Here is a 13,594-nt window from a genome sequence, read left to right on the forward strand (position 1 = left end):
AGAATTCTCAACACTTGCGTTTTCTGCTGTGGCAAATTTTTTTACAGGTTCAGTAGTCAAATGTTTGCTAACAGCATTGAGAAGAATGTTCCTGAACTTGTACACGCAGAATTTTCAAAAAGAAAGAAAAGCCTCTGTCAATGAGCAGTTGACCAGAGCAATGTCAGCCCTTTCCTGTTACCATGGCAAAATTACTTTCCATAAATCTACGCCCTGTAGTTCAGACTGTCAGAAACCACATAATTTAGTTAAATGCTTTCGACTGTGGTTAATGATAAATGAAGCCTGGGTAAAAAAATCTTTTTACATTAGCATGTGCAAATTTCCAGGAGCCTGCGTATATATTACTGTCTTTCATTCACTCACCTTTAAAAGTGTCTGGAGTACTATGAACCCTGGCAGACAGTTATTCCCACTATTCCCTATTCCACAGGTGGGCTGCCTTCTTGATCATGATTTTAACACTTGTAAGAGTATCAAATGAGTACTAACTAATTTACAGACTTTAAAAGCTGAGACTCACTTTGTTGTGTCATAGATTTTCCAGTTGAGGTGGGAACATTTCTTCTCTCACGGAAATAGCTTAAGGCAAAGGGAAAAATAGATAAAATACGTAAAAATAGATGTTACCATCTTGAGTAAAGGATAAATTGTAGGCACATATATTCTTTTTGTTAGAAAAACCAATATTCAAAAATAAGTTTGATTTTAATGAATACAATGGCCAAATTCCATAAATGTTTTCTTTTAAATAGACTTAAAGGAAGAGATTTTATTGGATTTTACAAGTGTTTGCTTCTTACATTTATAATTCATAAAAGTAAAATGAACATATTTGCCCAAGTATTTATGATTTTTTTGTCTTTAGCTTTACAATAACTGAATAAAAAATCTGTCTGGCTCCAAGAGCATAATTTGAAAATACATAAGCCCTTTTCTCAAAGATCTCACAGCCTTGAGAGAGAAATACTACAGGTAATTAATTAGAATACAACATAAGAGCAATGCCAGAGGAAAACACTGTGGAAACAGAAGGTAATGAATACCTACTACCATATGAAAGAGTTCTATTTTTCCATTTAAATATAAGGATCAGGACAGTGTCCTTAACTTCTCTTAAATATAAATATGCCCAAGTAACTATAGGAAAGACTATATATATGTAGTTGTACTTATTTATTTATTTATATCTATATAAAAGAACAGAAACCAATGAAATAGAATATAAACAAAATTTTAAAATAATGGTAACCAAAAGCTGGTTCTTTGAAAAGATCAATAAAATTTATAAACCTCAGGGAAGGAAAATAAGAATGAGAGACAGAAGAGACAAATTACCAATATCAGGAATGAAAGAGAGGACATCACTACAAATCCTACAAACATTAAAGGGATAATTACAGATTATTAAGAAAAACTTTATGCCAATAAATTCAAGAATTTACATGAAATGGAAAAATTCCTTGAGATACAAATGATCAAATAGGACACAAGAATAGAAAATCTTAATATCCCTGTATCTATTAGAAAAATTGAATTCAGTAATTAATCACCCACCCACAAAAAGCTCCAGGCCCAAATACTGCAATGGTGAGCTCCACCAAACATTTAAGGAAGGAATAATACCAATTCTATCCAAACCTTCTCTGAAAATAGGGAAGGAAGGACTACTTCCTAGTTCATTCAGTAAGGCCAGTATTACTAATACACAACCAGTCAAAAACAAAACAACAGATAAATATTAGACAAATATTCCTCATAAATTTAACATGCAAAAATCGTTAACAAAATATTAGCAAATCAAATCCAACAACACATAAAAAGGATAATATATTAGGACCAGGTGAGATTTACCACAAGAAAGCAAAGTTGGTTTAACATGGAAAAATTAATATAATTCACCAAATTAAGAAAATAAAGGAGAAAAATCACATTTTCATAGCAATAGATTCAGAAAAACCAACTGACAAAATTCAAAATCCATTCATGACAAAAACTCTCAGCAAACTAGGAATAGAAAAGAACTTCCTCAACCTAATAAAGGGCATTTATGAGAAACCAACATCATAATCAAAGATTAAAGACTGAATCATTTTCCCTAAGACTGGAAATAAGGCAAGGAGGTGGGCGCTCACTAGTTATATACACATTAATTCATATGTTGCAGTCAGTGCAACAAGCAAAAGATATAAAAAACATTAAGATTGGAAAGGAAGGCCTCTTATAAGCAGAAGTCTGTATCTAATCAACAGGAAATCCTTAAAAATCTACCTAAAAGCTTCTCAAACTGCTAAGTCAGTCTAGCAAGGTACCAGGATAGGGGGAAATATTTTTAAAAATCAATAGTGTTTCTAAATACTAGCAATGAACAACTGGAAAAATAGTTTGAAAATATAACTTACAATAGCATAAAGAAACATGAAATACTAAGGGGTAAATTTATCAAAATATGGGCAGGATCTGCACACTGAAAATTCTAAAACATTGCTGAGAAAAATTAAAGAAGACCTAAATAAGTAGATATATCATGTTCATGGATTGGAAGACTCAATATTGTTAAGATGTGAATTCTCCACATATTGATATATAGCATCAACATAATCCCAAACAAAATTCCAGTGATCTTTTTAATAGAAATTAACAAGGTGATGCTAAAATTTACATGCAAATAAGAACAATTTATAATGGTCAGAACATTCAAAAGAAAGACAAAATTGGAAGATTTACAGTATATTATTTCAATATTTAGTCTAAAACTACAGCAATCAAATTTGTGTGGTATTGGTGAAAGGGCAGACATATAAATCAATGGAATTAAACAGAAGTCCACATATACTTCCACACATCTATGGTCCAGTGATTTTTGAAAAAATATGTCATGGCAATTCAATGGGGAAAGGATAGTCTTTTCAACAAGTGTTGCTGGAATAACTGGATAGCTCAATTTAAAAAAAGAAATGAATATCAGCCATTACTTCATACCATATACAAAAATTAACTTGAAATGCAGTTTAGGCCTAAATGTTACTACTAAAACTCTAAACCTTCTGGAAACCAACAGAAGAAAAATTTTGCAACCTTTAAGTATGCAAAGGTTTCTTAAATAAGATACAACCCCCCCCAAAAAAAGTTGCACCTTTATGCTGTCACATATTTCTGATAAATGACTCGTTTCTAAAATATAAAAATACTTACAATCTATTAATAGGAATGATTCAATTTAAAAATGGACAAAAATTTAAATAGACACTTTATAAGAGGATACACAAATGTGATAAGAAATACAGACTCATTAGAATGGATAAACTTAAGGCTGTAAATACCAAGTGTTAGACAGTATGTTGAATAAATAAAAGGTTTAAATACTGCCAGCAGGAACACAAAAGGGTATATCCATTTTGGAATACTGCTTGACATTTTCTGATAATGTTAATTTAAGCTCCCAGCTATCCAATCCTAGAAACTCAAAAGAATTGAAAACATATTTCCAGGGAAATAACGTTTTCTGGTCTTTCTTCATAGCAGTTTTACCCTCAATAATCAACAACTTAAAACAAACTAAATGTACATCAACAGGTGAATGATAAACAAATAGTGGTATAAGGACCTAAGGGATTACTACCAAGCTTGGGGGTGGGAACTAATAAAAGGATACAAATTAATACTAAACATAATAATCTGAATAACTCTCAAAATCATCATGCTGAGCGAAAGAAGCCTGGCACAAAGACGTATATCTTATATGATTCTATAAGGGAGTGTAGAAGATGGATGGGCTGTAAAAGGACACTAAGAAATGCTTAGGGTTGATGGAACTGCCACTTCTTAATTGTGGTGATAATTTAATAGGTTTACACATCTTTCAAAACTCATCAAATTATATGCTTTGAATTGGTACAGTTTATTATGCAAATATTATACCTCAAAGAGTTGTTTAAAAATGAATTTAGCAAACCTACTCTTCATAGGGTTGATACATAAAATATAAACTATATTCCCAAATATCAGCGAACAAAATGAAATATTAAAAGTGATACCATATACAAAAGTATCAGAAAAATATAAAAACCCAGGATTAAATCTAACAAAAGATTTGTAAGAACTCAGTCCTGAGAAACCATTCCTGAGAAAATTAAAGAAAATCTAATTAAATGGAGGAATATATGGAAGACTGAATACTGCAAAGATGTCAACACTGCCTATGTTCATTTGTAGAATCAATGCAATCCCAATCAAAAGAGTTACAGGGGTGGGTATCTAGGTGGAATTTAACAAGTTGATCTTTAAATTTATAAGAAAAAGCAAAAGACCAAGAATAACTAAGACACCTGAAGAAGAAAGTGAGAAGACTTGCTCTGCTAGGTATCAGGATTTATTTTTAAAGCAATGGTAATGAAGACACTACATTACTGATAAAAGGACAGATATATAGATTTGTGAAGTAGAATGGGCATAAAGGCACCCAATATTCATTTAAGTTAAAACAAAGATGTCAATCTTGAGCAATGAGCAAAGCATGTCTTTAATAAGAAGATGACTTGGATATCCACTTGGTATTAAAAAAAAAAAAAGTACTCCTACCTCAAACTATACCTAGAAATCAATTAAAAGTGGATTATAGGGGCTTCCCTGGTGGCGCAGTGGTTGAGAGTCCGCCTGCCGATGCAGGGGACACGGGTTCGTGCCCCGCTCCGGGAAGATCCCACATGCCGCGGAGCGGCTAGGCCCGTGAGCCATGGCTGCTGAGCCTGCGCGTCCGGAGCCTGTGCTCTGTAACCAGAGAGGCCACAACAGTGAGAGGTCAATGTACCGCAAAAAAAAAAAAAAAAAAAAAAAAAAAAAAAAGGTGGATTATAAATCCCAACATGATAGGCCAAACAATAAAGCTAGAAGAATATAAAACAGAATATCTTCTGTGTCTTAAGATATGAAAAATTCTAACTCTAAAGGAAAGTAATGGTAAATCTGACTAAATTCAAGAACTTTCATTCATTAAAAGTCACCATCAAAGAATAAAAAAGCAGTATGTAGAAGAGGAAAATATATATTCGACAAAGGGCTCATACTCATGGTGCATCAATAACTCTTAAAAATCATTATAAAACACAGAAAATGCAATTCAAAACAACAACCCCCACCCCCAAAATGGGTAAATGACTCCAAAAGGCACCACATAAAAGAAGATAGAAACATGGTCAATGACCAATAAATGCATTAAAAGGTGCTCGATTTCGTTAGTCATCAGAAAATACAAATTAAAATCACAATGAAATATAACTACCCGCCCACCTGTATGGCTAAAATTTTTTAAATAACGAAATTCTGTTGAGGCTATGAGACAAAAGAAATGCACTAGTTAACACTGTTAGTGTTAACATAAGTGAGCATAACCACTCAATGATGAGAACCACTTTGCATTACCTACCAAAGTGCAAGATAAGCATATACTATGACAGCAACGCTACTCCTAAGTATATATTCAAGAGACATACATGTAGATGAAAAGAAAAACCACCCAAATTTATGTCAACATAAAAAAGTTAAAGAAGCTGTGGGAGAATCACACAAGAGAATAACATTCAACAGACAAAACAACAAACTGACATGCAGCCACATGGATGCACCTCATAAACATCAGGTTGAATAAAAGATATTGGACACAAAACGTTACTTGCTGTGTGATACCACTTATATGAAATTCTAGAATAGGCAAAAGTAATTCAGTGAGATCAGTGGTTCCCCAATGCAGGTGATAGGATAATTTACTGCCAATGTGCAAAGGCCATTTTTGAGGGATGATAGAAATGTTCTATATCTTGATTGTGGTCACATGGGTGTATATATTTGTCAAAACTCATCAACCTGTCTATTTAATATCAGTCTTTTTTCTTACATGTAGGTTAGATATAAATAAAGCTGGTTTACACATGTATGTATACATATATCATTTACATGTAAAATACTAGATGATGTGGAGAATGTGAACTATAACAGTAGAATGGATATCATGACATTTCCATATGGAGAAATATTATACAGCAGTGAAAACGAACAGTCTACAACCATAGGTACCAACATAGATTAAGTCTCAAAGTTAAGCAAAATGAACTTAACTAAAAGATTTACTATATGGCTGCATTTTTAAATCCATAAGACAGTCAAAACTACAGTATAGAGAGGGGATTCAAGATGGCGGAAGAGTAAGACGTGGAGATCACCTTCCTCCCCACAGATACATCAGAAATACATCTACACGTGGAATAACCCCTACAGAACATCTCCTGAATGCCAGCAGAAGACCTAAGATCTCCCAAAAGGCAAGAAACTCCCCATGTACCTGGGTAGGGCAAAAGAAAAAAGAAAAAACAGAGACAAAAGAATAGGGACGGGACCTGCACCAGTGGGAGGGAGCTGTGAAGGAGGAAAGGTTTCCACACACTAGGAAGACCCTTCGTGGGCGGAGACTGCGAGTGGTTGAGGGGGGAGCTTCAGAGCCATGGAGGAGAGCACAGCCACAGGGGTGCGGAGGGCAAAGCGGAGAGATTCCCACACAGAGGATCGGCGCCGACCAGCACTCACCAGCCCGAGAGGCTTCTCTGCTCACCCCCCGGGGCAGGCGGGGGCGAAGAGCTGAGGCTGGTGCTTCAGTCAGAGCCCAGGGAGAGGACTGGGGTTGGCTGCATGAACAGAGCCTACAGAGGGCTAGTGCGCCACAGCTAGCCGGGAGGGAGTCTGGGAAAAGGTCTGGAGCTGCCGAAGAGGCAAGAGACTTTTTCTTGGCACTTTGTTTAGGGGTGCGCAAGGAGAGGGGATTAAGAGGGCTGCTTAAAGGAGCTCCAGAGATGGTACGAGCTGTGGCTATCAGCGCGGACCCCAGAGACGGGCATGAGACGCTAAGGCTGCTGTTGCAGCCACCAAGAAGCCTGTGTGCAAGCACAGGTCACTCTCCACATCTCCCCTCCCGGGAGCCTGTGCAGCCCGCCACTGCCAGGGTCCCGCGATCCAGGGACAACTTCCCCGGAAGAACACACGGCGTGCCTCAGGCTGCTGCAACGTCACGCTGGCCTCTGCCGCCACAGGCTTGGCCAGCATTCTGTACCCCTGCCTCCCCACGGCCTGAGTGAGCCAGAGCCCCCGAATAGCTGCTCCTTTAACCCCGTCCTGTCTGAGAGAAGAACAGACGCCCTCAGGTGACCTACATGCAGTGGCGGGGCCAAATCCAAAGCTGAACCCCAGGAGCTGTGCGAACAAAGAAGAGAAAGGGAAATCTCTCCCAGCACCCTCAGAAGCAGCAGAGTAAATCTCCACAATCAACTTGATGTACCCTGTGTGGAATACCTAGATAGACAATGAATCATCCCAAACCAAGGAGGTGGAACTTTGGGAGCAACAATATATATATATATATATTTTTTTTTTTTTCCCCTTTTTATCTTTTTCTGAGTGTGTATGTGTATGCTTCTGTATGTGATTTTGTCTGTATCTCTTTGCTTTTATCAGTTGTCCTAGGGTTCTTTCTGTCCGTTTTTTTTCTTTTTTTTAGTATAGATTTTAGTGCTTCTTATCATTGGTGGATTTGTTTTTAGGTTTGGTTGCTCTCTTCTTTCCTTCTTTCTTTCTTTATTACTTAAAAAACATTTTAATAATTATTTTTTATTTTAATACTGTTATTTTATTTCATTAAATTTCATTTCATTTCATGTTTTTCTGTCTTTCTTTTTTTCTCCCTATTATGCTGAGCCGTGTGGATAACAGGCTGTTGGTGCTTCGGCCAGGCATCAGGGCTATGCCTCTGAGGTGGGAGAGCCAATTTCAAGACGTTGGTCCACCAGAGACCTCCCAGCTCCATGTAATATCAAATGGCAAAAATCTCCCAGAGAACTCCATCTCAATGCCATGACACAGCTCCACTCAGCGATCAGGAAGGTACAGTGCTGGACACCCTATGCCAAACACCTAGCAAGACAGGAACAAAACCCCACCCATTAGCAGAGAGGCTGCCTAAAATCATAATAAGGTCACAGACACCCCAAAACACACTACCAGATGTGGACCTGCCCACCAGAAAGAAAAGATCCAGCCTCATCCACCAGAACACAGGCACTAGTCCCCTCCAGAAGGAAGCCTACACAAACCACTGAACCAGTCTTAGCCACTTGGGGCAGACACCAAAAACAATGGGAACTACGAACCAGCAGCCTGCGAAAAGGAGACCCCAAATACAGTAAGTTAAGCACAATGAGAAGACACAGAAACACACAGCACATGAAGAAGCAAGGTAAAAACCCACCAGACCTAACAAATGAAGAGGGAATAGGCAGTCTACCCGAAAAAGAATTCAGAATAATGATAGAAAAGATGATCCAAAATCTTGGAAACAGAATGGAGAAAATACAAGAAATGTTTCACACCGACCTAGAAGAACTAAAGAGCAAACAAACAACGATGAACAACACAATAAATGAAATTAAAAATACTCTAGGTGGGATCAATAGCAGAATAACTGAGGCAGAAGAATGGATAAGTGACCTGGAAGTTAAAATAGTGGAAATAACTACTGCAGAGCAGAATAAAGAATGAAAAGAACTGAGGACAGTCTCAGAGACCTCTGGGACAACATTAAACGCACCAACATTCGAATTATAGGGGTTCCAGAAGAAGAAGAGATAAAGAAAGGGACTGAGAAAATATTTGAAGAGATTATAGTTGAAAACTTCCCTAATATGGGAAAGGAAATAGTCAAGTCCAGGAAACACAGAGAGTCCCATACAGGATAAATTCAAGGAGAAACACACCAAGACACATATTGATCGAATTATCAAAAATTAAATACAAAGAAAAATTATTAAAAGCAGCAAGGGAAAAACAACAAATAACACATAAGGGAATCCCCATAAGGTTAACAGCTGATCTTTCAGCAAAAACTCTGCCAGACAGAAGGGAGTGGCAGGATATATTTAATGTGATGAAAGGGAAAAATCTACGACCAAGATTACTCTACCCAGCAAGGATCTCATTCAGATTTGGCAGAGAAATTAAAACCTTTACAGACAAGCAAAGCTAAGACAATTCAGCACCACCAACTAGCTTTACAACAAATGCTAAAGGAACTTCTCTAGGGAGGAAACACAAGAGAAGGAAAAGACCTAAAATAACAAACCCAAAACAATTACAAAAATGGTAATAGGAACATACATACTGATAATTACCTTAAATGTAAATGGATTAAATGTTCCAACCAAAAGACACAGACTGGCTGAATGGAGACAAAAACAAGACCCATATATATGCTGTCAACAAGAAACCCACTTCAGACCCAGGGACACATACAGACTGAAAGTGAGGGTATGGAAAAAGATATTCCATGAAAATGGAAATGGAAACAAAGCTGGAGTAGCACTTCTCACAACAGACAAAACAGACTATAAAACAAGACTTTTACAAGAGACAAAGAAGGACACTATAATGATCAAGGGATCAATCCAAGAAGATATAAAAATTGTAAATGTTTATGCACCTAACATAGGAGCACCTCAATACTTAAGGCAAATACTAACAGCGTTAAAAGGGGAAATCGACAGTAACACAATCATAGTAAGGGACTTTAACACCCCACTTTCAACAACAGACAGATCATCCAAAAAGAAAATAAATAAGGAAACACAAGCTGTAAATGATACATTAAACAAGATGGACTTAATTGATATTTATAGGACATTCCATCCAAAAACAACAGAATACACATTCTTCTCAAATGCTCACGGAACATTCTCCAGGATAGATCATATCTTGGGTCACAAATCAAGCCTTGCTAAATTTAAGAAAATTGAAATTGTTTCAAGTATCTTTTCCAACCACAGCGTTATGAGACTAGATATCAATTACAGAAAAAAATCTGTATAAAATACAAACACATGGAGGCTAAACAATACACTACTTAAAAACCAAGAGATCACTGAAGAAATCAAAGAGAAAATCAAAAACTACCTAGAAACAAATGACAATGAAAACACAACGACCCAAAACATAAGGGATGCAGCAAAAGCAGTTCTAAGAGGGAAGTTTATAGCAATACAAGCCCATCTTAAGAAGAAAGAAACATCTCGAATAAACAACCTACCCTTGCACTGCAAGCAATTAGAGAAAGAAGAACAAAAAAACGCCAAAGTTAGCAGAAGGAAAGTAATCATAAACATCAGATCAGAAATAAAAGGAAAAGAAATGAAGGAAACAATAGCAAAGATCAATAAAACTAAAAGATGGTTCTTTGAGAAGATAAATAAAACTGATAAACCATTAGCCAGACTCATCAAGAAAAAAAGGAAGACTCAAATCAACAGAATTAGAAATGAAACAGGAGAAGTAACAACTGATACTGCAGAAATACAAAGGATCATGAGAGATTACTACAAGCAACTATATGCCAATAAAATGGACAAACTTAAAGAAATGGACAAATTCTCAGAAACGCAGAACCTTCCAAGACTGAACCAGGAAGAAATACAAAATATGAACAGACCAATAACAAGCACTGAAATTGAAACTGTGATTAAAAATCATCCAATAGGGCTTCCCTGGTGGCGCAGTGGTTGAGAGTCCACCTGCCGATGCAGGGGACACGGGATGCCAATAAAATGGACAATCTGGAAGAAATGGACAAATTCTTAGAAATGCACAAACTGCCAAGACTGAATCAGGAAGAAATAGAAAATATGAACAGACCAATCACAAACACTGAAATTGAAACTGTGATTAAAAATCTTCCAACAAACAAAAGCCCAGGACCAGATGGCTTCACAGGTGAATTCTATCAAACATTTAGGGAAGAGTTAACACCCATCCTTCTCAAATTCTTCCAAAAGATAGTAGAGGGAGGAACACTCCCAAACTCATTCTACGAGGCCACCATCACCCTGATACCAAAACCAGACAAAGATGTAGCAAAGAAAGAAAACTACAGGCCAATATCACTGATGAACATAGATGCAAAAATCCTCAACAAAATACTAGCAAACAGAATCCAACAGCACATTAAAAGGATCATACACCATGATCAACTGGCATTTATCCCAGGAATGCAAGGATTCTTCAATATACTCAAATCAATCAATGTGATACACCATATTAACAAATTGAAGGAGAAAACCCACATGATCATTTCAATCGTTGCAGAGAAAGCTTTCGACAAATTCAACACCCATCTATGATAAAAACCCTCCAGAAAGTAGGCATAGAGGGAACTTACCTCAACATAATAAAGGCCATATATGACAAACCCACAGCCAACATCGTCCTCAATGGCGAAAAACTGAAACCAATTCCACTAAGATCAGGAAAAAGACAAGCTTGCCCACTCTCACCACTATTATTCAACACAGTTTTGGAAGTTTTAGCTGCAGCAATCAGAGAAGAAAAAGAAATAAAAGGAATCCAAACTGGCAAAGAAGATGTAAAGCTGTCTCTGTTTGCAGATGACATGATACTATACACAGAGAATTCTAAAGATGCTACCAAAAAACTACTAGAGCTAATCAATGAATTTGGTAAAGTAGCAGGATACAAAATTAAGCACAGAAATCTCTTGCATTCCTATAAACTAATGATGAAAAATCTGAAAGTGAAATCAAGAAAACACTCCCATTTACCATTGCAACAAAAAGAAAAAAATAGGAATGAACCTACCTAAGGAGACAAAAGACCTGTATGCAGAAAATTATAAGACACTGATGAAAGTAATTAAAAATGATACAAATAGATGGAGAGATATACCATGTTCTTGGATTGGAAGAATCAACACTGTGAAAATGACTCTACTACCCAAAGCAATCTACAGATTCAATGCAATCCCTATCAAACTACAACTGGCATTTTTCACAGAACTAGAACAAAAAAATTCACAGTTTGTATGGAAACACAAAAGACCCCAAATAGTCAAAGCAGTCTTGAGAAAGAGAAACGGAGCTGGAGGAATCAAGCTACCTGACCTCAGACTATACTACAAAAGTACAGTAATCAAGACACTATGGTACTAGCACAAAAACAGAAATATAGATCAATGGAACAGGATAGAAAGCCCAGAGATAAACCCAAGCAAACATGGTCACCTTATCTTTGATAAAGTAGGCAAGAATATACAATGGAGAAAAGACAGCCTCTTCAATAAGTGGTGCTGGGAAAACTGGACAGTTACATATAAAAGAATGAAATTAGAACACTTCCTAACACCATACACAAAAATAAACTCAAAATGGATTAAAGACCTAAATGTAAGGCCAGATCCTATCAAACTCTTAGAGGAAAACATAGGCAGAACACTCTATGACATCAATCACAGCAAGATCCTTTTTGACCCACCTCCTAGAGAAATGGAAATAAAAATAAAAATAAACAAATGGGACCTAATGAAACTTAAAAGCTTTTGCACAGCGAGGGAAACCACAAAGAAGATGAAATGAGAACCTTCAGAATGGGAGAAAATATTTAAAAATGAAGCAACTCACAAGGGATTAATCTCCAAAATTTACAAACAGCTCATGCAGCTCAATATCAAAAACACAAACAACCCAATCCAAAAATAGGCAGAAGACCTAAATAGACATTTCTCCAAAGAAGATATACAGATTGCCAAGAAACACATGAAAGCATGCTCAACATCATTAATCATTAGAGAAATGCAAATCAAAACTACAATGAGATATCATCTCACATCGGTCAGAATGGCCATCACCAAAAAATCTACAAACTATAAATGCTGAAGAGGGTGTGGAGAAAAGGGAAACCTCTTGCACTCTTGGTGGGAATGTAAATTGATTCGGCCAATATGGAGAACAGTATGGAGGTTCCTTAAAAAACTAAAAATAGAACTGCCATATGACCCAGCAATCCCACTACTGGGCATATACCCTGAGAAAACCATAATTTAAAAGAGTCATGTTCCACAATGTTCATTCCAGCTCTATTTACAATAGCCAGGACATGGAAGCAACCTAAGTGTCCATTGACAGATGAATGGATAAAGAAGATGTGGCACATATATACAATGGAATATTACTCAGCCATAAAAAGAAACGAAATTGAGTTATTTGTAGTGAGGTGGATGGACCTAGAGTCTGTCATACAGAGTGAGGTAAGTCAGAAGGAGAAAAACAAATACCGAGATCAGCTCGGTGCTTTGCGAGCACCTAGAGGGGTGTGATAGGGAGGGTGGGAGGGAGGGCGATGCAGGAGGGAAGAGATATGGGAACATGTGTATATGTATAGCTGATTCACTTTGCTATAAAGCAGAAACTAACACACCATTGTAAAGCAATTATACTCCAATAAAGATGTTAAAAAAGAATAATGACAGTATATTGTTTGGGACATACTTAAGATGTAAAACATTTTTAAAATCATGAGAGTAATCATCATTATTTAAAGTCAGGATAGAAGTTGTCTTTGGCTGGGGAGGGCACACAAGTTTACCAAAGGGTCGCAAAATAAGTCACCCTTTATTTGTGAATTATCTCCAGATTCTTGACACTGTTATATGGCTATAATCATTTCCTCAAATTTGTATGTCACTGACACAAATACATAATAATCTGAAACGCTG

General features: G+C 36.7%; 1 protein-coding gene across 1 annotated transcript in view; it reads right to left on the minus strand.

The window, feature by feature from the left end:
• The window catches only part of ARAP2 (ArfGAP with RhoGAP domain, ankyrin repeat and PH domain 2), a 183,717-nt gene that overhangs the window by 163,411 nt on the left and 6,712 nt on the right, over positions 1–13,594 (minus strand). The window contains exon 2 of the mRNA XM_007449426.1: positions 524–582. Within this exon, the coding sequence (XP_007449488.1) occupies positions 524–582 (59 nt within the window). The remainder of the gene's footprint in view (positions 1–523; positions 583–13,594) is intronic.

The sequence above is a fragment of the Lipotes vexillifer genome, unplaced genomic scaffold, assembly GCF_000442215.2.
Source record: "Lipotes vexillifer unplaced genomic scaffold, Lipotes_vexillifer_v1.1 scaffold153, whole genome shotgun sequence".
In the NCBI taxonomy this organism is placed as follows: Eukaryota; Metazoa; Chordata; class Mammalia; order Artiodactyla; family Lipotidae; genus Lipotes; species Lipotes vexillifer.